The sequence below is a fragment of the Pteronotus mesoamericanus genome, unplaced genomic scaffold (genome assembly GCF_021234165.1).
Source record: "Pteronotus mesoamericanus isolate MK-2021 breed Mesoamerican mustached bat unplaced genomic scaffold, CSHL_Meso_final contig_66, whole genome shotgun sequence".
Taxonomy (NCBI): Eukaryota; Metazoa; Chordata; class Mammalia; order Chiroptera; family Mormoopidae; genus Pteronotus; species Pteronotus mesoamericanus.
The window spans coordinates 2149155-2173969 of NW_026555230.1; the positions used below are offsets into that span (position 1 = coordinate 2149155).

Sequence of the window (24815 nt, forward strand, 5' to 3'; positions counted from 1 at the left end):
GCCTTACCTTATCTTCCTTTTTCTCCTTGCATCCATACTTAATTGGTAAAGGACCTGGAGGGGAAGAGGGGTGTTATTAACATGCTCAGATTATCCCCAACTGGCATGTTGCTAGAAAACTCCTGACAAGTTGACCCAAAGGACGAACTGGGGATGAGAAAGGGGTTGGCCTTGGGGGAGAGAGTGGGTCAGGGAGGGAGCAAAGTGAGACAGGCCATTGCTCATGCTTTTTCCTGTCTAATACAACAGCCTTTCCATCCTCAGAGAGAGTCCTTCTGCTCTCCTTCAAGATCATTCTGGGACAGTAGCTATTCATTGCTCTTACTGGATATTTTCTCCCCCACTTGTTGTCTCTGGACCTTCCCTGAGCTTCTGGGTCTGTGCATAGCTAGCATTTTGGTGACCAGACTGTTGTGGCAGTCCTTGGAGCCTTAGATCGTAGGGGATGGGTGTCTTCATAGAAGGCCTTTCTTCTCTTCAATCACAAATCCTCCCTGCATTGTAACACCATAAAGAGAGGAGCATCACTTATAACTTTCTTGGAGGTCTAAAGGTGATACTTGCTATGCAGTATCCAGCACTCCACTGTGCTGATGCCTTTCTTTGTGTCAGAATCTGCCAGTGATCTAGCAGCCTGCATGCTAGGTTCACTCTGTTATATGCTACCTGTTTGTAACTACTTTGGGCTCACAGGGCAGAAAATACTACATCATTTGTTTTAATTAGAAAAGAAAATTTAATATTAGGATCAAATTGAGTGCCTTTTTACTCCCTGATGACAATTTTTAAGGCCTCAAGCATGTAGTTCTTAAAGGCTGAGGCAAGAATCAAAATGCAAACTTTAAAAGAGAAATAAATGTTCTCTTACAGATGTGTCTGAGTCACACATATTGGCTGTCTGAAGATGTCTCCTAGTGTGAAGCATGAATGCTGTCACCTTTAGTTCCCAGGGTTAAATGAAAAGATGATCTTGGCTGTCAGTTAGTTGACTTAAACTTCAAGTGCTATCTCCCTCAAAATGTATCCACTTTGGTTTTAGGAAGGAACCTGCAGGAGCCCCCGTCTTTGATTTCTTTGCAGAGCTTTTCTGAAACAGCTTCTTCTGCTCTCCCCACTTGCCTAGCAGGTGCCTAGACTCAGAAGACTGTTTTCTGCCTTTGGCTTTTCATTTTATTTCTCCTATAATACCACACATGGGAAGCCTCTGTGCATGTTCCCTGCCTGGAACCTCCAGTCCTCTGAAGTTTTTCAGGCGCCCATGGGTCCTTACTTTTTTTTAAAGAATTTTTAAATTGAATTTATTGGGGTCATTGTGGTAGGATATACATAGAATTTACCATTTTAACCATTTTAAGTGTACATTTAAGTGGTATTAAGTGCATTCACAATATTGTGGAACCATCTCCATCATCTATCTATGGAACCTTCCCAGTCTGAAAATCTGTACCAGTTAAGCAATTATATCCCTAATCTGGTGAAGGAAAGAGACACACAAGTCCAGCAAGCTCAGAGAGTCTGAAATAAGTTGGACCCAAAGATGCCCACACCAGCACACATCATAATTAAATGACAAGGCTTAAAGACAACGAGAGAATCTTAAAAGCCACAAGAGAAAAGCAAGTAGTTACCTACAAGAGAGTACCAATTACACTGTCATCTTATTTGTTAACAGAAACATTTCAGTCCGGAAGGGAGTAGTGTGAAGTATTCAAGGTGATGAAAATCAAGGACTTACAACCAAGGCTACTTTACCCAGCAAGGCTATCATATAAATCAAAGGGGAAGTAAGGAGCTTCCTAGACAAGAAAAAGCTAAAGGAGTTTGTTAACACCGAACCAATACTGCAGCAAATGTTAAAGGGCTTACTTTAAGAATAAGAAGAAAAAGAAAAAAAAAACAGAGGAAAATACTCTAACAATAAAATGACACTAAATACATATCTATCAATAATCACCTTAAATGTAAATGGCTTATTCAGTGGTGTCCAACCTTTTGGCATCTCTGCACCACACTAGAAGAAGGGTTGTCTTGGGCCACAATTAAATACCTTGTGACACATAATCACACACACACACACACACACACACACAAAATCTCGTGTTTTAAATAAATTTATGATTTTGTTTTGGGCCACTTTCACAGCCATCCTGGGCTGCATGAGACCCATGTGCTGCAAGTTGGACACCCCTTGTAAGTGCTCCAACCAAAACACATAGGATAGCTGAGTGGATAAGAAAACAAGACTCTCACAGCCTCTCACAATAACACCAGCTGATACACTGATACAGATGGGTTCCTACAATAATCACCTAGTGTGGGAAGCCTGTACCACAAGGGGCCTGCCCTATAGAACATAATTTTGGATGTTTTGGGGTACCCCTTCTTCTATATTAGCAAAAATATTGCTATATGAGATACCTGAAATTTTACTGCCTAGGTTTTCCTCTAGAATTTTTATGGTATTGTGACTTTAAATCTTCTCTCCATTTTGAGTTTATTCTAGTATATGGTGTAAGTTGGAAGTCTAGTTTCATTTTTTTGCAATCACTATTTCTCCCAACCATTTATTGAAGAGACTGTCTTAATTCCTTTGTATGCTCTAGCCTCTTTTGTCAAATATTAATTGACCATAAAGGCATGGGTTTATTTCAGGGCTCTGTTCTATTCCACTGATCTATGTGTCTGTTCTTAAGTTCTTGGAGTTTCTTTCTTGATGTGTGAAATATGCCATTGGTATTTTAATAGGAATTGCATTGGTTCTGTAGATTGCTTTGAGTAGTATGGGCATGTTAATGATGTTAATTCTTCTAATCCACGAACACAGTATATTCTTTGACTTACTTGTATCTTAGTTTCTTTCTTCAGCGTCCTATAGTTTTCCAAATACAGGTCTTTTACCTCATTTGTTAAACTTATTCCTAGATACCTCTTGTTGTTATTGTTGTTGTTGTTGCAGTAGTATATGGGATTGTTTTCTTAGTTTCTCTTTCTTATAGTTCATTATTGGTGTATAGAAATGCTATCAATTTCTGAGTATTGACTTTCCTGCTACTTTGCCAAATTCATTTATTAAGTCTAGTAGTTTTTTGGTTGAGCCTATAGGATTTTCTATGTACAATATCATGTCACTGGGAATAATGACAGTTTACTTCATCCTTTCCAGTTTGGATGCCTTTTATTTCTTCTTGTCTGGTCACTGTGGCTAGGACTTCCAGTACTGTGTTGAGTAAGAGTGATGAAAGTGGACATTTCTGTCATTTTCTTGAGATTAGAGGAAACACTTTTAGTTTTTCCTTATCGAGCATGATGTTGGCTATAGGTTTTTCGTATCTGGACTTTTTTATGTGGAGGTATAATCCCTCTATTCCCACTTTACTGAGAATTTTTATCATAAATGGGTGCTGGGTTTTTATCAAATGCTTTTTCTGCCTCTATTGATAGGGTCCTGTGATCTTTATCTTTCAGTTTGTTTATGTAATGTATCACATTTATTAATTTGTGAATATTGTACCAACTTTGCATCCTAGGGATAAAGCTCTCTTGATGATGGTATATGATCTTTTTAATGTATTGCTGGATCTGGTTTGCTGGTATTTTGTTTAGGATTTTTGTGTTAACATTCATCAGGGATATTGGCCTATAGTTTTCTTTCTTTCAAACTATAGTTTATAGTTTTTAGTGTCTTTATCTGGTTTGGGAATTAGGATAATATTAGCCTCATAAAAAGAGCTTGGGAGTCTTCCCTGTTCTTGAATTTTTTGGAATAGTTTGAGAAGGATAAATGTTAAGTCTTCTTTAAATGATTGGTAAAATTTACCTGTGAAGCCATCTAGTCCAGGACTTTTGTTTGCTGGGAGTTTTTTTGATTACTACTTTAATTTCATTACTTGTTATTGGTCTCTTCAGGTGTTCTGCTTCTTCCTGATTCAGTGTTGGGAGATTGTGTGATTCTACAGATTTATTCATTTCGCCCAGATTGTCCAATTTATTGGCATATAGTTGTTCATAGTAGTTTGTTGGGTTTTTTTTTTACAATTATTTGTGGTTCTGTTGTATCTATTATTATTTCTCCTCTTTCATTTCTGATTTTATTAATTTGGGTCCTCTCTTTTTTTCGTGATGAATCTGGTTAAAGATTCATCAATTTTGTTTATCTTTTCAAAGAATCAGCTCCTGGATTCATTGATCTTTTGAATTGTTTTTTAAGCCTCTCTGTCATTTAATTCTGTTCTGATCTTAATTATTTCTTTCCTTCTACTCCCATTGGGCTTAGTTTGTTGTTTTTGCTTTTTTGCTCTTTTAAGTGTAGGGTTAGGTTGTTTGTTTGAGATCTTTCTATCTTCTTCAGGTAGGCCTGTAATGCTATACACTTCCCTCTTAGGACTACTTTCACAGTCTCCCGTAGGTTTGGGTTGTTGTGTGTTCATTTTCACATGTTTCCAGGTACTTTTTTATTTCCTGATGTCATTGATGATCCATTCATTATTTAATAACATTCTATTTAGTCTCCGTATATTTGAATTTTTTTTCATTTTTTTTCACTAAGGTTGATTTCTAGTTTCATACCATTGTAATCCAAGAAAATGCTTAATATGATTTAAATTTTCTTGAATTTGTTAAGATCTCTTTTGTGTCCTATCATGTGGTCTATCTTTGAGAATGATCCATGTGCACTTGAGAAGGACTTGTATTTTGATGCTTTGGGATGAAATGTTCTATAAATATCAATTAAATCTATTTGATATAATGTGTCCCTTAAGGTAACTGTTTCCTTGTTGATTTTTTTTGTCTGGAAGATCTATCCAATGGCAACAGTGGCTGTTAAAATCCCCTACAACAACTGTATTGCTGTCGATCTCTTCTTTAAAGTCCACCAAGATTTTATTTATATATTTAGGTGCTCCTATATTGGGCTCGTATATGTTTATAAGGGTTATATCCTCTTGTTGGATTGATCCCTTTAGTATTATGTAGTGACCTTCTTTGTTACTTGTTATGGCCTTTGTTTTGAAGTCTTATTATGTCAGATATAAGTATTGCTACCCCAACTTTTTTTTCATCTCCATTTGCATGGCATTTTTTTTTCCATCCCTTCACTTTTAGTCTGTGTAGATCTTTTGTTCTGAGGTGGGTCTCTTGTAGACAGCATATACATGAGTCATATTTTCTTATCCATTCAGTTACTCTATGTCTTTTGATTGGAACATTTAATCCATTGGCATTTAAGATTAATATTGATAGTATTTGTTCATTGCTGGTTTTTCTTTATATCTATGTTCTTCTCTTTCTCTATTTCTTCTTCTTAAAACAGTCTCTAAATTCCTCACAGTGCTTGGTGGTTTGGTGTTAATGAACTCTTTTAGCTTCTTTTGTTTCTGTTTGGTCTGGGAAGCTTTTCGCTTCACCTTCAATTTTAAATAATAGGCTTACTGAATAGAGTACTCTTAGTTGCAGATCCTTGCTTTTCATTATTTTAAATACTTCATGCTAAGCCCTTCTGGCTGGAAATATTTCCGTTGAGAAATTAGCTGACAGCCTTATTGGAGCTCCCTTTGTAGGTAACTGATTGTTCCTCTCTTGCTGTCCCTTTGTCTTTAAACTTTGCCATTTTAATTATGATGTCTTAAGAGAAAGAGATAAAAGGCATCCAAATAGGAAAGGAGGAAGTAAAACTATCATTGTTTGCAGATGACATGATAGTGTACATAGAGAACCCTGTAGACTCTACCAAAAAACTCCTCAACCTAATAAGTGAATTTGGCAAAACAGCAGGATACAAAGTCAACATTCAGAAATCAAAGGCGTTTCTGTACACCAGCAATGCAATAGAAGAAGAAGAAATCAGGAAAAATATACCATTCGATATAGCACGAAAAAAGATAAAGTACCTAGGGATAAATTTAACCAAAGACACAAAAGACCTGTATGCAGAAAACTATGCAACATTGAAAAAAGAAATTAAGGAAGACACAAATAAATGGAAGCATATACCGTGCACATGGATTGGAAGAATTAATATCCTTAAAATGTCCATACTACCAAAAGCAATTTATAGATTCAACGCAATCCCTATTAAGATACCAATGACGTATTTCACAGAAATAGAACAGACATTTCAAAAATTTATATGGAACCATAAACAACCTCGAATAGCCGCAGCAATTTTGAGAAAGAAACACAAAGTAGGAGGGATCACAATACCGGACATCAAACTCTAGTACAAAGCCACTATACTCAAAACAATCTGGTACTGGCACAAGAACAGACCCATAGACCAGTGGAACAGAATAGAAAGCCCAGAAATAAGCCCAGGTCTCTATGGACATCTAATATTCGACAAAGGGGGCAGAAGCATAAAATGGGGCAATAACAGCCTCTTCAACAAATGGTGTTGGGAGAGCTGGATGGCTACATGCAAAAAATTGAAATTGGATCATCAGCTGACACCATACACAAAAATAAACTCAAGATGGATAAAAGACTTAAATGTAAGTCGCAACACCATAAAAATCCTAGAGGAGAACATTGGCAGGAAACTCTCAGATATCCCACGCAGAAATTTTTTCACTGATATGTCTCCTAAAGCAAGGGACATAAAGAAAAGAATAAACAAGTGGGACCTCATCAAAATAAGAAGCTTCTGCACGGCTAAAGAAAACATCAGCAAAATGAAAAGGGAGCCAACCATTTGGGAAAATATATTTGCTAATGATACATCAGATAGAGGTTTGATCTCCAAGTTATATAAAGAACTCACTCGACTTTACTCCAAGAAGACAAACGATCCAATCAAAAAATGGGCAAAGGACCTGGGCAGATGCTTTTCTAAGGAGGAGATACAGAGGGCCCAGAGGCATTTGAAAGGATGCTCTGCATCACTAGCCATTAGAGAAATGCAGATCAAAACCACCATGAGGTATCACCTCACACCGGTCAGAATGGCCATCATAAACAGATCCACAAACAACAGGTGCTGGCGAGGCTGTGGAGAAAAGGGAACCCTAGTCCACTGTTGGTGGGAATGCAGACTGGTGCAGCCACTATGGAAAGCAGTGTGGAATTTCCTCAGAAAGCTGAAAATGGAACTGCCTTTTGATCCAGCGATTCCCCTGCTGGGACTATACCCTGAGAACACCAAAACGCCAATACAAAAGAACCTATGCACCCCAATGTTCATAGCAGCACAATTTACAATAGCCAAGTGTTGGAAGCAACCTAAATGCCCATCAGTAGATGACTGGATCAAAAAATTATGGTCAAAAATTATGGTAAAAAATTATTGTGTATCAAAATAATATACACAATGGAATACTACGCAGCAGAAAGAAAAAAAGAAGTACTAAACTTCGCAACAGCATGGATGGAACTGGAGAGCATCATGCTAAGCGAAATAAGCCAGGGGGCGAAAGACAAATACCATATGATCTCACCTATAAGCGGAACCTAACCAACAATGCAAAGAACAAGGAAAACATGACCAGCAACACTGAAAGGAAAAGAAATCAACAGAGACAAGAGGGAAGGGGGGGGGCAGGGAAAGGGAAGGGAAGGGGAAAGTCAAGGAACATATAGCAAGGACTCATGGACAAAACCAAAGGGGAAGAGCTGAGGGAGGGAAGGTGGGAGGGGGTAAGAGAAAGAGGTGGGGGGAAGGCAGAGACAAATGTATTTAAAAAGTAAATAAATTAATTAAAAATAAATAAATAAATAAATAAACAAATTCAAAATTCTCTATTCAGATAATAACATTAAATATAAATATAATCTATATAAAGTACAAATGTTTCCTACACTACTTATTTAGCAATACAGTTTCTTTACTTCTATTTAGTTGTGTAAAACAGAGCAAAGGAAAAAATACATATCTTTATAAGCTATCAGGGCTTAACTGAGCATCTTTCATACTTTTCTGATAAATTGGTTTGTTTTTGTGATTTTGTTACCAAATGGAAAATGTAATCCTTAAATACAATTGAAGTGAAAGACAATTTGTCTTGACTGTAAAAAAAAAAAAAAAAATTATGATGTCTTGGTGTGGGTCTCTTTGGGGTCATCTTGATTGGAACTCTGTACTTCCTGGACTTGTGTGACTTTTCCCTTCACCTGGTTAGGAAAGTTTTCTGTCATTGCTTTTTCAAACAGGTTTCCTATCCCTTGCTCACTTTCTTCTCTTACTGGTATCCCTATGATGTGGATATTGTTATGTTTCATGTCTGAATGTTCCCTTAACCCATCCTTGTTCTTTTTAAATCTTTTTTCTTTTTGTTGCTCTGATTGGGTGTTTTTTTTTTCTATCTTGTATTCGAAATCACTGATTCAATCCCCTGCTTCATCTAGCCTGCTTTTAATTCCCGTTAGTATATTCTTCATTTCAGATATTGCATTCTTCATTTCCAACTGGTTCCTATTTATGATTTCTATGTTCTTTTTCATGCTGATGTATTGGGTTGGCCAAAATGTCCTTTTAGTTTTTTTCTGTAAAATAAAAACTTTTTATTTTCACCTATAACTATTGATTTAGGTATTTTGAGTATGTTGGCTACCTCCGATGTGGTAGAATGGTGATTGTTCTCGGTTAATATCTCAATTTGATAACTATCAGTTTCTACTGGACACTCAGCTGTGGAGCACCGTCCAGCAAGAAATATCCAGAATAAAACTTTGCAAACTACTTATGACACATTCAATCAGTCACAGCACCTTCTCCATACCCTGCACAAATCTTTTTTTGTGTGTTTCTGTTATGTTCTTACCTTGAAATAATAAAGCATAATATGCCAAAAATGTTGCTTATTTTCTTCCATCTCCAATATTTAAATGGCTGCACAAAAATTCTCCAATTTTGATGATTTTTTTAATAAACACTGATATGTCAGCTGTCACAATACAATCTAACAGAAATTTTTTTGAATTAAGTTAAAGACAACTAAGCACTACTAGAGCCATCTTATGGAAAAAACCAAACAAATTTTTGGCCAACCCAATAGTTCTCATTAAGTTCCTTGTAGTTTTCACTAAGTTCCGTGAGCATCCTCATAACCATTACTTTGAACTCTGTGTCTTATAAATTACTTGCCTCAAGTTCATTTAGTTCTGTTTCTGGGGATTCCTTTCTTTTGTTTGAGGGTTTTGTTGTCTCCGCATTTTAGCTGACTCTTTTTGTTTGTTTGTGCATATTAGATAGATCTGGTTTGACTCCCTGTCTTCATACGGGTGGCCTTCTGTTGCAGGAGTCCTGTGGGACTTGGTAGTGCAGTGCCCTTGACCTTCTGTGCTGGATGCTCTAGGGATGCCCTTTTTGCAGTTTATGTGGACTGTTCTGTAGTTTTTGGGTCTTGGTTGTTGTTGGCCCATTTATTAATAGGTTCTCCCTTTTTGTTGGCTTTCTGAGAGGCTCAACGCCCCCCCCCACCATATCTTGTAAGCTATTGTGCAGGTGATGACAGAACACAGCAAAACGAAACAGAAAACAAAACCCACACAAGCAAAAGAAACCACAACAACAGCAAAGTCAATGATAAAAGAACAAAGAATAATAAAAGTGAAAGAGAAATAGAATATTATAAGAAAAACAAGAATACGATAAGGCCAAAGGAAACAATGATTATGAGAAGATAGCACGGAGAAATAATAAGAGTAAGGAATAGAAACAGGGAATCACCATAAAAGAACAAAGAAATGGAAAACGTAAAATAAAAAAAAAAAAGAAATGGAGGAAGGCAAAATGGAGTGATAAAAGGGAAGAGTGAGATACAAGATTTGAAAGAATAGAGAAAAATAAAATTTTTGAAGAATAAATTATACAAAGCTATATGAAAGAGAAAATAATGAGAAAGAATGAAAAACTCTAATGTTGTCTGCAGCTGGTGCAAACCAATGTCAGATGCTATCCAATCTAGCTCTAGACAACCTGTTCAAAGCTACAATGGATCCACAGTTTGTGGCTGTCTCCTTCTGGCTTAGCTGCATCCAGAATGGGCCTTACTGCTCTGTAACTCTGGCTTTTTATCAGCACATGGTTCAGGGTTGGGTTAACTAATGAGCAAAGGTACTGCAGGAACCACCTCCACCTGCCTCTGCCTGCAGTCCTGCCACTAGTCTTAATCTAGCCACTGACCTGTCTGTTTCTGAGGGGACTTCTGGTGGAACTGGGAGGATGGGGCCCCTAGATCTCCTGTGGGAGGTGCCATTCATATTTCAGGGAAGATAGTGGGTATGTTCCCCTGTGTTCCTGGCCACATATCTGAGTCTGTCCCAGATTATTTTTTGAACTCATCAGGCTGAAGCCCCTAGTAAGATAGTGGGTGGGGCCTCCAGATCACAAAGTCTGCTGGAAATGTAGAGAGTGTTCCTAGGCTCCCCTAGGGGGAAGCACCAGTGTGGTTCGTGGGAAAGTGTATGGAGTGGCGGTGCCCTAAAGCCAGTCTCAACACCCCTGAGTCCATGTATGTTGCTGTCTCCTCCACAGTGGGTAAGATGCAGTTTGGGGGAAAGGAAGCAAAATTTTTTTTGAAAAGGACACAGGGTGAGGCGAGCAGGATTCCAGAGAACAGGGGGTAGGAAGCTTCTAGAGGGTGGGGTGTGCGGTTTTCCACGGGCGAGATAATTGTTTTTCCCCTGGGAGGGGCCTGCTCTTCTCAAGAAAAATGGCTGCTGGAGTGTGGTCTTATACCCTAGCACCAGGAACCCAGCAGCCATTCCCCCACACCTGTCCCCCTAGCCTTTCACTCCAGACTCCTTGCACAACTCCAGACTGCACAGCCTTGCCTTGCACACCCTAGACCAAGGTGAGTGGCTTTGCCTGTGAGGAGCTCACCTCTCCAGCACAGCAGAGGAGGGACCATAGATGGGCACGCACGATTGGACTTCAAGCTCTCACAGTGGCCTCGCTGCTGACACGTTACACAGAGGGTGATGACTCCTGTCCTCCTTTTTGTTCTGCTTACTCCAACAGCAGTGATCGTGTTTTTTAAAGTGCTGATGCTTCATGTTTTCTAAATAACCATTCATATCCGATGATGGATCTTTATAAAATGCATTTAACTCAAGGGTTCAGCCCCAATTGGGAATATAACAAACCTTATTTTCTCCCCCAGACTGTTTTTTTCAATAAAATATATTTAGAGCACATTTAGGTTCACAGCAAAATTGGGCAGAATGTACAGAGTTCCCATATACCCCCTGCTCCCTCACACCCACAGCCTCCCCCATTACCAAGATCCCTTACCAGAGGGTGAACATTTGTTACCATCGAGGAACCTACATTCCCCTTCTTTCCAGACTCTTTGATTGGTGAAGGAAATGTCAGTTCATTGCCTCCAACGTCCCAGGGTAGTTTCTCCTAAGGACCCTGGGCTTTGTCAACAGTCTCTCCTCCATTATGTCCTGAGAAGAAGAGGGCGACATGAAAGGAGTGCTCAAGGCTAATTAATGTCCTGAAATAGCACCACTTACTTGTCTGGGAGCTGCTGTCTGGGAAAGTGTGTGTGTGCTTGTGCTTAGTTCCGTGAAATTTTATCACATGTATAGATTCCTGTGACCACCACCACAGTCAAGGTAAAGCAGAGCTCTGTCACCGCAAGGATCCTGCCTGTTTAGCTTTTATAACCACAGCCAGCTCCCTCCCTCTCTGCTCTCCCAAACTCCTGTCAACCACTAATATCTTCTCCATCTGATATTTCAGAACCTTTTGAATTTCAAAATCCTGGGTAAAAAAAATTGTCCGCCTTCATTTGTGTATGTTCCAAGAACAACTCCAAGTCTATGTCAAGCTGTAAATGGAAGCCCTTAAAAATTCTTTTTTTTTTTCTAGTTATGTGACTTTATTTTTTTTTTAATTAATTTATTTACTTTTTAAATACATCCTGTAGCATATCATAAGGATGTTGTATATGTCCCTAAGTTCCATGAACAGAACAGAAACATCTGGATTTGAAGAAAAGAAAATAAAGCATTAGGTACAGGAAGAAAGTAAATTGAAATATTAACCATAAATCTCCCTGGCTGGCAGGATTATGAATAATATTTATGCTAGCCTTTCATCTCTTTTTAAATTTTTTTTAAATTTTTTTTGTTCAAATACCTTTGTCTCCACTTTCCCGCCACCACTTCTCCCTGCCCCCATCCCCCACTTCCCTCCCTCAATTCTTCCCCACTTTGACTTTGTCCATAGATCATTATACATGTTCCTTGACTTAACCCTTCCATTCCTTTTCCCCACCCTCCCCTCCTTCCCTCCTGACTCTGTTGGTTTCTTTTTTCTTTCAATGTTGGTTATATTTTCCTTGCTTGTTTGTTATGTTGGTTAGGTTCCATATTTAAGTGAGATCATATGGTATTTTCCTCCCACCCCCACCCCTGGCTTATTTCACTTAGCATAATGCTCTCCAGTTCCATCCATGCTGTCTCAAAGGGTAGTAGCTCTTTTTCTTTCTGCTGCATGGTATTCCATTGTGTAAATGTACCATAGTCTTTTGATCCACTCATTTACTGATGGGCATTTAGGCTGCTTCCAACACTTGGCTATTGTAAATTGTGCTGCTACGAACATTGGGGTGCATAGGTTCTTTTGGATTGATGTTTTGGGGTTCTTAGAGCATAGTCCCTGCAGGGGAATTGCTGGGTCAAAAGGCAGTTCCATTTTTAGCTTTTTGAAGAAATTCCAAACTGCTTTCCACAGTGGCTGCACGAGTCTACATTCCCACCAACAGTGTACTAGGGTTCCCTTTTCTCCACAGCCTCGCCAGCACCTGTTGTTTGTGGATCTGTTCATGATGGACATTCTGACTGGGGTGAAGTGGTACCTCATTGTGGTTTTAATCTGCATTTCTCTGATGGCTACTGATGCCAAGCATCCTTTCAAATGTCTCTGGGCCCTCTGTATCTCTTCCTTGGAGAAGTGTCTGCCTCAGTCCTTTGACCATTTTTTAATTGGGTTGTTTCTCTTCTTGGAGTGGAGTCGTGTGAGTTCTTTATATATTTTGGAGGTCAAACCCCTATCCGATGTAGTATTGGCAAATATATTTTCCCATATGGTTGGTTCTCTTTTCATTTTGCTGATGTTTTCTTTAGCCATGCAGAAGCTTCTTATTTTGATGAGGTCCAACTTGTTTATTCTTTCCTTTATGTCCCTTGCTTTAGGGGACATAATCGATGAACATGTTGCTGTATGGGATATCTGAGAGTTTCCTGCCTATATTCTACTCTAGGACTTTTATGGTGTCGCAACTTATATTTAAGTCTTTTATCCATCTTGAGTTTATCTTTCTGTGTGGTGTCAGTTGGTTATCAAATTTCAATTTTTTGCATGTAGCTGTCCAGCTCTCCCAACACCATTTGTTAAAGAGGCTATTTTTACTCCAATTTATGCCTTTGCTCCCTTTGTTGAATATTAGTTGACCATGGAGACAGGGGTTTATTTCTGAGCTCTGTATTATGTTCCACTGATCTATGGGTCTGTTCTTGTGCCAGTACTAGACTGTTTTGTTTACAGTGGCCTTGTAATATAATATTATGTCCAGTATTGTGATCCCTCCTACTTTGTTTTTCTTTCTCAAAATTTCTGAGGCTATTCGGAGTCATTTATTGTTCCATATAAATTTTTGAAATGTCTCTGAAATACGTCATTAGTATTTTAATAGGGGTTGCATTGAATCTATAAATTGCTTTGGGTACTATGGACATTTTGATGATGTTAATTCTTCCTATCCATGAACACAGTATATGTTTCCATTTATTTGTGTCTTCCTTAATTCCTTTCTTCAGTGTTGTATAATTTTCTGCGTACAGCTCTTTTACCTTCCTTGGTTGATTAAATTTATTCCTGGTACTTTTTTTTCTTGTTGCTATAACAAATGGCATTTTTTTTTCTGATTCCTGCTTTTGCTATTTCATTGTTGGTGTACAAAAATGCCTTTGATTTCTGAATATTGACTTTGTATCTTGCTCTTTTCCCAAATTCACTTATTAGGTCAAGTAGTTTTTTGGTGGAGTCTGTAGGGTTTTCTATGTACACTATCATGTCATCTGCAAACAATGAGAGTTTTACTTCTGCCTTTCCAGTTGGGATACCTTTTTATTTCTTTTTCTTGTCTGACCACTGTGGCTAGGAGTTCTAATACTATGTTGAATACAAGTGTTGAAAGCAGACATCCTTGTCTTGTTCCCGATCTTATTGGGAAAGCTTTTAGTGTTGCCCATTGAATACGATGTTGGCTGTAGGTTTTTCAAATATGGCCTTTATTATGTTGAGGTATGCCCCATTTATTCCCATTTTGCTGAGTGTTTTTATCATAAACAGGCACTGTATATTATCAAATGCTTTTTCCACATCTATTCAGATGATCATGTGGTTTTGTCTTTCCTTTTGTTTATGTGATGTATTACATTTATTGATTTGCATATACTGAACCATCCTTGCATCCCTGGGGTGAATCCCACTTGATCATGATGGATGATCTTTTTAATGTATTGCTGGATGCGGTTTGCCAATATTTTGTTGAGGATTTTAGCGTCTATGTTCATCAGCGATATTGGCCTGTAGTTTTCTTTCTTTGTAGGGTCTTTATTTGGTTTTGGGATTAGGATGATCCTGGACTCACAAAAAGAGTTTGGGAGTCTTCCCTTGTCTTGGATTCTTTGGACTAATCTCAGAAGGACAGGGGTTAGCTCTTCCTTAAATGTTCTGTAAAATTCTCCTATGTAACCATCTGGTCCAGGGCTTTTGTGTGCTGGGAGTTTTGTGATTACTGCTTCTACTTCCCCAGCTGTTATTGGTCTGTTCAGGCAGTCTGCTTCTTCATTCAGTGTTGGAAGGTTATACTTTTCTAGAAATTTGTTCATTGCATCGAGGTTTTCAAATTTCTTGGCATATAACTGTTCATAGTAGTTTCTGACAATCCTTTGTATTTTGGTGGTATCAGTTGTTATTTCTCCTCTTTCATTTCTGATGTTATTTATTGGGATCCGATCCTCTCCCTTTTTTTCTTGATGAGTCTGTTTAAAGGCTTTTAGATTTTGTTTATCTTTTCAAAGAACTTGCTCCTGGATTGTTTGATCCTTTGAATTGTTCCTTTAGTCTCTGTGTCATTCAATTCTGTTCTAATCTTGATTATTTCCTTCCTTCTACTTGCTCTGGGATTTATTTGTTGTTGTTTCTCTAGTTCTTGAAGTTGTAGAGTTAGGTCATTTATTTGAAATGTTTCTGTCTCTTTTTAGGGAGGCCTAAAACTTTTTTATTGCTATGAACTTCCCTCTCAGGACTGCCTTTGCTGTGTCCCATGGATTTTGGACTGCTGTGTGTTTATTTTCATTTGTTTCCAGAAGCTTTTTGATTTCTTCTCTTATCTCATTATTGACCCATTCATTGTTTAATAGTGTGCTGTTTCATTTCCGTGAGTTGGAAAGTTTTTCAGGTTTTTCCCTGTGGTTGGTTTCCAGTTTCAAGCCCTTGTGGTCCGAGAAAATGCCTGTTACTATTTCAATTTTTCCGAATTTGTTGAGGCTTGCTTTGTGTACTATCATGTGGTCTATCTGTGAAAATGTTCCAGGTGCATTTGAAAAGAATGTGTATTTTGCTTCTTTGGGATGTAAGGTTCTATATATGTTAGTTAAGTCCATTTGATCTAAGGCATCATTCAGTTCCACAATATCCTTGATTATGTTTTGTTTCGAAGATCTATCCTTTTTTGACAGTCGAGTGTTAAAATCCCCTACTATCAGAGTGTTGCTGTCTTTCTCTTTCTTGAAGTCCTCCAAGATTTTCCTTATATATTTGGGTGCTCCTATGTTGGGTGCATATAAGTTTACAATGTTTATATTTTCTTGATGGATTCTTCCTTTGAGTATTATAAAGTGTTCCTCTGGGTCTCTTTTTATGGCCTTTGTTTTTAAATCTATTTTGTCTGATATAAGTATTGCTTCCCCCACTCTGTTTCCTGTCCATTTCCTTCAAATATTTTTTCCATCCCTTTACTTTCTGTCTGTGTAGGTCCTTTGTTCTGAGGTGGGTCTCTTGTAGGCAGTATGTGTGTGGGTCGTGTTGTCTTGTCCATTCCCCTATCCTGTGTCTTTTGATTGGGGCATTTTGTCCATTTACATTTAAAGTTATTATTGATAAGTACTTACTCATTTTTTCCCTTTGTACCTGTGTTCTTCTCTTTCTCATCTTTTTCTTCATCATCTTAATCCAGTCCCTTTAGCATATCTTGTAGTGCTGGTTCGGTGGAGATGTATTCTTTTAGTCTTCTTTTGTCTGGGAAACTCCTTACTTCACTTTCCATTGTAATTGAGAGCCTTGCTGGGTTGAGCGTCTTGGCTGCAAGTCCTTGCTTTTCAGGACTTGGAATATTTCTTGCCATGCCCTTCTGGCTTGTAGTGTTTCTGTTGCAATGTCAGCTGCTAGCGATATCAGGGCTCCCTTGTATGTTACTACCTGTTTCCCCCTTCCTGCCTTTGGGATTCTGTCTTTGTCTTTGATACTTGCCATATTGATGATGATGTGTCTTGGAGTGGGCCTCACTGGGTTCCTCTTGAATAGGGCCCTCTGTGCTTCCTGGACTTGTGTGTCTTTTTCTCTCCTCCAATTAGGGAAATTTTCCAGCATTATTTTTTCAAAGACGTTCTCTATCCCTTGCTCCTCTCCTTTTCCTTCTGGTATCCCTATTATATGGATATCATTACTTTTCAGGTTGTCCTGCATTTCCCTAAATGCCTCTTCATTCTTTTGGGTCTTTTTTCCATTTCTTGCTCTTTCTGGGAACTTTTTTCTACCTGTCCTCTAGCTCGCTGATTTGATCCTCTGCTTCATCTTGCCTGCTTTGGATTCCTTCTACTGAGTTCTTCAGTTCAGAAATTGTATTCTTCACTTCCGCTTGTCTCTTATTGATAGTTTCTATGTCCTTTTCCATGTTTAGGTATTTTGCAATAAGTTCCTGATAGTTTCCCTGTAGTTTCTCATAGCTCTCTTTGAGCTCACTGAGCTCATTGAGCTTCCTTAGAACCATTTTTTTGAATTGGGTATCTGATTGTTTACTTGCCTCTCTTTCACTTAGTTATCTCTTTGGGGATTCCTCCTTTCCCCTCATTTATGGGGTGTTTCTTTTCCTTCCCATTATTTGTGAGACTCTTCTTTTTCTGCTTCTGCTTCTAAAATGATCTGTCTTGATTCCTGACTTTGTGGTGTGAACTTCTGTGGTAGTAGGCGGGTCTTTTTTTTTTTTCCTTTTCTTTCTGGGTCTGCCTCTGATGATGTGAGTTGTTGACTCTGTCTGACCTTAGGCAGACTGTTTGAGACTTTCAGGAATCTACTGTCTGTGTCTGTCTCCTGCAATTGTTAATCTAGTCACTCTGCCCTCAGCCATCAGGCTTAGGCACCACAGGGCAGGGCATTGCCTCCTGAGGGCAAGGCTATTGTGTCCTTACAGGCTGCTGCCACTCAGGGGAGTGGTTTGCCTGAGCAAGATGGTGACTGCGGAATGGGGAAGGAGTCAGCACTGGGAACCCCCCTGGCTACTACCTCAGTTCTCTCCCCAATGCCTCCGTCTCAGGTCTCTCCTGAAGGGTTTCTAGGCAGCTCTGTGTCCCCTTTCACCAGGCATCTACCATATCTGCTGGCTGCTGTGCACTCGGCACCCAGGCCTGCATGCAACTCCTGGTCGGGGCGAAGTGTCCTGAGGGCACAGCTATTTTTTTCTTTGTCTGACCAAGATGGAAGCTGCGAAGTGGGAGGTGAGTCATCACCTTGGCCCTGCTGACCACCATCTCAGTTCTATCCCCAAAGCTTTCCTCACCAATCTTTCCTCAGGCTCCAGCTCACTCCCTCCTACCTCTTCTTTAAGGGTTAAGACGTGCTTCTGTTGGGTAGAAGCCCACAGGGGATTTAATGGCTTGAGCCTGTGCAGAGGGTAATCAGAAGGCTCAGAGAGTTGGGAAGGGGCTTTCTCTCATCACCCAGAGCTGGATGGTCATGGACTCACAGTAGACACTTATGTGCTTTTGTCCTTTCTCCAGGTGATGGCCAGTATGGCAGCAATGATGACCCTGAAGCAGGTGGGTTTGAGTTCCAAAGTTTCTGTTAGAAACCACAGGAAGACATAGTGCTGGCCCACTCTCATTTTAGAGTTGGCCTTTCTGATCTTGCCCTGAATGTTTCCACTAGGGAACTGTGAGGCTAACAGCAGAGGAACAAAGTCATTTAAAGGAACTAAGCATGAAAATAAAGACCCCCGGTGAGGTGGCCCCATGGGAAGTTCACTGGACTGAAACCCAGAGACCTATCTGAAACTCAGTTAAATAGGGACTGCATCATTTCCATGACCACCTTTTAAGCTTCTAAAAATGAAAACACTTAACAGAAAATGAGAAGTATTTGGCAAATCTGAAGGCACACTGTGTCATTTGATGTCCTTCAATATAAGAGGCTAGGCCTTCAACATTGGCTTGGAGGTCCTGGGCATTGCAACAAAGCTAGCTCAGTGTTTGAACTAATCCTTGTGGTACTATTGGCTTGACCTCATATCTTCTCATTTCTTCCACCCTCTCCTTTGCCCAGGAATGTCACCAGAGACTGGAACCATTGCCGGTGTGGCCAGTGCCCTGGCCATGGCTCTGATTGGTGCCGTCTCCAGTTACATCTCCTATCAGCAGAAAAAGTTCTGCTTCCGCATTGAACGTAAGTGAATCCACCGTGTGGCTGCTTGTGGCTGTGCCTGCAGCAATTTTATTCCTCCCACTCCTGGATGTGAACAAGTGGTTAAGGTCTTTTGAGGGAAAGGGGCAGAAACGTGAGCAAGTTGAGATTCCGGTCTGTCCCACAGCCTGTCTTGAGAGCAACTCCAGAGAAGACTTATTGGAGAGGGGAAGGTAGAGTAGCATTTTTGGAAATGCTTGAGGACAGATCTAGGCCAAACTGATGTGTAAACCAGCCTAGTAGAAAGGATAGGGCTGGACACATTAACCTTGGTCTTTCAAGAGTTCCAGTTTCCAGAAGCCAGGTTTCTCTGGGGGCAGAGCCCAGTGGCCATTGTGATGTTTCCTTGTCGTAGTATAGGAGAGGCCCTGGGATTTCCATATGGCCTCAGATCTCACTTAAAGTAATTTGGGCCTTTCAGAGGCCCTGGGGTCAATACCTCCCTCTTATGCTGTCATTTTCCTCCAGAGCAGAAGGCAGCAGTCTCTGGGGATCACTGAGACACAGCAGGCAGCACTGTCGGGCAAGCTAGCACTCATTCTGGCAACCCTTCCCTTCCTTTCAGACCCCAAGAAGTCACTGCCCTGGTGCCCCAGCTCCTCCCCTGTGAGCTAGAAAATCTTAAAATCTATGGAATCATGACTTGGTTTTGAAGGAGCAGGGATACAAGAGAGACAGTAGATGTGGTTTCACCCCCTCCTTTACATGATATATTTGTAAAAGCTAGGATGCTTCCATTTTATGCCGTGGCTGTCTATAAGGTGTGTTACAAATGAAATCCTCTCTTGGAAGCTGTCAGGTATCCCATGTCCAGAACCCTGTGTGAATGCTGTTGAGGGTGAACAGAAAGAACACAGTTGTTGTTTTTCTAAGCACAGCATTGATGTGTCACTGTTTGCTGAGAGTACATCTCTACTTTAAGACGTAATTTTCAGTTCAAGTGACAGAATCTGAGTCAGCAGTAGTTTTCCTCTTTCCTGAAGCCTAGTTAGAATCATCCCCTGTGAGGTTTCTTCTACCCTTCCTCTGGACCTCTGCCTTTAATTCTAGCTGGGATTTGAGCTTCCCAGAAAAGTAATCCGATTCCCAGAATGCTTTAAATATGACTATTGCTAACGCTTCTGATTATTTTTTCATCTGGCCATCCTATCTTCTTCTTTTAGTCTTATACGACATTCTTGACTAGGGCCACCACATACAGATACACAGGCACAGGCTGTGCACGGTTCACACTTCAGTGCACAACATGCACAACTGTTCATTGTCTCCCTCCTTGAGATACTGTCAAATCACCAAGGATTAAGAGGCTTGGCTGTAGAGTGCTATAAACAAGGAAGTGTCAGAAGGAGTACAAACCTGGCCAAGAAAACAACAAAAAACAAAACCAGAGTGGCTTAAAACAACAGAAATTTATTCTCTCACACTTCTGGAGGCCAGAAGTACAAGATCAAGGTGTCGTCAGGATTGGTTCCTTCTGGAAGCTCTAGGGAAGGATCCTTCCTTGCCTCTTCCAGGTTCTGGTGGCCTTAGGTGTCCCATGGCATATGGCTGTATCACTCCAGTTTCAGCCTCGGTCTTCACATGGCTTTTCCCTCTGTGTCTCTCCTATTGTGTCTCTCATAGAACACTTGTCATTATATGATATGTAGGGCCCACCTGGATAATCCAAGGTGATCTCATCTTGAGATCCTTAACTTAATCACATCTGCAAAGATCCTTTTCCAAACAAGGTCACATCCACAAGTTCCAGGGATGAGGATGTGGACACATCTCTTGGGGGCCACCATTCACCCCAGTACAGCATTATTACCCTAATAGTGAGAACTCCCACAGCCCAATTGGGGAGGTATGATGTGCACCCTTATCTCATAGATGAGGAAATGGAGCTTCAGATGATTATTGAAGGAACTTACTCCAGATAGAAAGCTATGAATCCAGAGGGGTGCCAATAGGTAGAAATACGGAAGAGAAAAGAGATTGACTTCCAAATCACAAAAGAGATATCTGGGTCTATCTGTTTGATAGGACCACCTTTTCTTAGTGTCTCTGTGGGGGCACTAAGGTGAAATTTAGGCATTGTTTTCACACTTCTTTCCTAAAACAGAGGTGTGAGGTTTTGCAAATTGCATTAGCAGGGAAGCCAAATAAAACATGAGAAGGAGAAGGCTTTCATATATAGAGTTGAGCAATTTATATATTCAGGAAAGAATAAACCAAAAAGAGGGGGTGTTGATGACAGCTGAAAGCGATGTGGCAACAAAGCTGGAGGACGTGAATGTGACCTCTTTCTGTGAGGCAGCCTCGAGATGAGGGTGTTGCTGGGCCAGGCAGTGGGGGAAAGTCTGCTGGTGCAGTGGCTCATGCCAGGGAGCAAAGTGGATTGGTAGGGCTAATGGTAGCTTCCAGGAAGTTCATGGGATCTGCTGCCCTCACAGATCCCTGAGTGGAAGCCCAGTAGGCCTCTCCCCAGCTCCCCATTCAGTCTAAGGCAAGGTTTTTCTCCATGCCAGAGAATTCACACCATACCCACTGACCCCTGTGTAAGTGGCCCCTCCACCTGTGTCTTTGTCCCCCAGGTTTCCCCCTTCAATCTGTTAAATGATGTCATCGTCATTGCTCCACCTACACTGTCCTGAATCCCTTACCTGGACACTCTCGTGCAAGTGCTATCAAAGGATGTCTTGCTTCTGTATCCACTCTTTTTTACTACCCAATCTCTCTCAGAATTTTTAAGTTGTCTTCACTACCATCTCTGTGGCCTCCCCTCACAGATTCCACCAGTCCTCCTGTCCCTCCCACCCCACATCAGTGGTTCCCCAGTCCTTGGAATTGTGCCCTCTGTTCTGGGGTCACACCACCAAGGCCCCTGCCTGTCCAGCGCCGGTCTCCTAGTCCTCCATCTGAATGGTTACATCAGCCTCCTGCCTGCTCCTGTGTCCCCCACATTTCTCCTTGCTCAGGGTATCCAGAGTAACCTACCTAAAATGCACAGGGCCAGCTCTGCTGGGACTTCCCATGTTCCCCACTGATCTTCAGGTCATGGCCTAGACCTTGAACTTGTCATTCAAAGCACTTCATGGTTCCACTCCAACATAACTCTTCCTTTTCATTCCCTTCCCTGCCATCGCAACCCTGGCCCCAGAAGCCTTTCTCGACAGTCATACTCACTTTCCTGAGTGTGCCCTGCCATCTCCAGCATCCTCTCTGCTGTCCCCTCTCCTCACCTAGCTGCTCTCATTCTTTGGGCCTGGGCTACCATCACAAGAAGCCTTCCTGCCCTCCCAACCTGAGGGCCCTGACCAAATGCCTCTCCTTGAGTGTGGCCACAGCACCCCCTGCCAACTGATGTGGCGATCATGGGGCAGGACCGGGGTTAGTGGTTTGTTTCTACATCTGTGACTGCTGCCCCCATCACTCTCTGGACTGTCAGCATGTGTGGGACTTCACACATGCACTTCATCCACCGATGTGTGCCTGGCTCCTAGGCCAGGTAGGAATCAGGAGGAGTCTCAAGGATGTGGAGTGGCTAGGCCTACTCTGAAGGTGGCGATCAGGACGTCCCATCCCTGCCCTTTCTGCTGAGGCTCCGACCAGAGTGGCCTCAGACCCCACTGTGTGGAGGTCAGGGAAGGCATAGTACAAACCGCTCTGCACTGGGTGCACCAGGAAGCCTCAAGGGGCGGCACATGGCAGCTCGGAGGACCTGTCCCCACTGTGGCACTAGTGGGCTTCCAGCCTTTTCTGCCATCAAAGGGGCTCAGCTTTTGGGGACCCTCGGATTCCCATCTCTGCCCTCAGTGCAAAGGGCCAGCGTGTCTCAACGAAAGCCCACGTGCTTTGTTGCTGGGGCCTGAGTTCTTGCTCCAAGCTTTGTGTCTGATGCAGCAGAATGTTAAGGTAACGGTGTGCTTTGACTTACTTTCCTCTTCTGCTTTGGCATAAATGCCTCGTTGTCCCCCTCCTCATCTTGCTGCTTCTCACCGCCCTTCACCCAATCCCCTTCCCTGGCATTCTCCAACTTGGTGGCAACCACAACCATCTTTAGCTTTCCCTGATATGTGTGGGAGGGTGCCACCTGCCTGACTCTATCCCTAGGCTGGGTGCAGCTGGGTTCAGGGATGTGAGGGCGGGCGGTGGGGGTCCTGCCTGGGACTCAGATGCCCACTGGTAGTCATCCCTGAGGAGCAACCAGATGGCTACCCACTGGCAAAAGTCAGTACCATTCATACCAGGATGACAGCTGGGCAGTGATCAGGGGTCAGGGCACGCCTCCCATCCCCTGCTTATTGGGTGGGAAGAGCTTCCCTCAACCCCATTACCTGCCCTGCCCTGTGTGGGGGCCACTCATACCTGCCAATGACTGATGCCCACAGTTTCCCTGGGCCCCTCTGGTGTCCGCCTTGAGCCCAGAAAGCATCAGGGCAGGCAGGCATACTTTTCTAAGCAAAGAGCCTGAATGCAGCCCAGGAGGTCAGAGCAATTCATGCTTCACACTGGGGCCTACTCATTCGGTTGGTTGGTTGGTTGTAACCATGACCAGATTTTCCCCAAGCCCGGGGCTTTGATGAGATTTCTAGTCTCCCACTCATCCCAGGATAAGACAGGGACTCTTGACTCTCCCCAAGCAGCAGCAGGGGTGGGATCCAATCCGAGTCCTGCGTAATGGCCCTTGTGTCCAGCATGGTGCTGCTCAGTGGCCTGGGTGCTAGCAGAGGATGCTTTGTAGAGTCCCCAAGTCCCTCTAGGAAGTAAGTAGGGAGAAAGCCCAAATGACTAACTAGACCAGAGCAACTATTCATGGGCTGTGAGCCCTGTATGCTGGGGCAGGGACACTGCTATTCCCACTGCCTAGAGGAGTCAATCAGCCTCTCCGTGTGGGTGTTACCTGGGAAGAATGTATGCTAGCAGGAGGCTTTGGCGGCATCTCCACAGTGAGCCCCACTCAGCCATCTGCCCCTCCCTGCTTAGCATCCATCAGTTACCCATGTAGTGCCTGGCTCCCACTCTATTTCCCTTGCCCCTGGGCCAACATGTGAACCCATGGGTGACACCAAGCCCTGTCATTGGGTGCCTCTTCTGCTGAGCGGAGCTGCTCTCTGGCCCACAGCATCACATGTGGTGGCACTTGCCCTATGGGAATGGGGGGTCTGTCAGGCACCTTTGCCTCCTGTCATCATTTCTGAGGATGACGACGAGAACTCATGGGAAGGCAGCACACTCCCAGACAGCCACTCTTTGCCCAGACAGGGACATCCAGGTGGCTCAAGATGAAGGGTCTGAGTCTATTAAGGGAGTTGTGCTGTTTTAACTAATGGAGGACTTGATCAGGAGTGCTTGATCACGGTGGGAGACCGTTTGGTTCTGGGTCAGTCACTAACTCCCCTTTGCCCTTTGCAGAGGGTCTCAATGCAGACTACGTGAAGGGAGAGAACTTGGAGGCTGTTGTGTGTGAAGAACCCGAAGGTGAGGACTTCTTGGTCAGTGTACCCTGCTGAAGGTCTCCTATTTGGTGAGCCTGGCACTGAGCAGAACTGTGCTAGTGAAGCAGGAAGCAGAGAGGTGTCTGTTACTAGAATTTCCATCCAGAGTAAGAGGCTTCAAGGGCCCAGAGGTCCCTGCACTCAGCCTCTGATCAGCTGGCCACTAGGGACACTGGGACCACAGCCAGTGCCATGAGGAGGACTTCAGTGCACTGTTGGGGCTCAGGTTCTGCTCCTGACTCATTTGAGCATGAGCCCCAGACCCCTATACTCCCTGCAGTGAAAACAGATGACTCCCAGACAAATTCCGATAGAGCCAAACTTTTTAATTTTCAATTTGAAAATTGCCAAAGGCAAGAGGGAACTTGGTGAAAACATAGACCCAATTATTGGAGCACATTTTCCTCCCTCCCTCTTCCCCTCCCCCCCTCTTCCATAGTCATCAAGCCCTTTCTGGGTGCAGGAACCATCAGTGATGAAGGCTACCTAAGGTCAGGCTGCTGGCCTAGAGTGGCTAGTTCCTCAGGGCAGATACCATTTGTGGGCCCAGAATGCCAAAGGGGTGGTCAGAAAAGGCTCTGTGAAGGGGAAAACCCAGCAGTTTTCCTCAGCAAAGGCTGGGGTAGGTGCAGACAGGGAGACAGGGG

General features: G+C 42.2%; 1 protein-coding gene across 2 annotated transcripts in view; it reads left to right on the plus strand.

The window, feature by feature from the left end:
• The window catches only part of CD99L2 (CD99 molecule like 2), a 128635-nt gene that overhangs the window by 100383 nt on the left and 3437 nt on the right, over positions 1 to 24815 (plus strand). Inside the window, exons 6-8 of one of the 2 annotated variants that reach the window (XM_054581807.1) lie at positions 18010 to 18048; positions 18551 to 18670; positions 24086 to 24151. In XM_054581807.1, coding sequence (XP_054437782.1) covers positions 18010 to 18048; positions 18551 to 18670; positions 24086 to 24151 — 225 coding nt within the window. Of the gene's footprint in view, positions 1 to 18009; positions 18049 to 18550; positions 18671 to 24085; positions 24198 to 24815 lie in introns of both variants that reach the window. The other variant, XM_054581808.1, reaches the window with a different exon arrangement.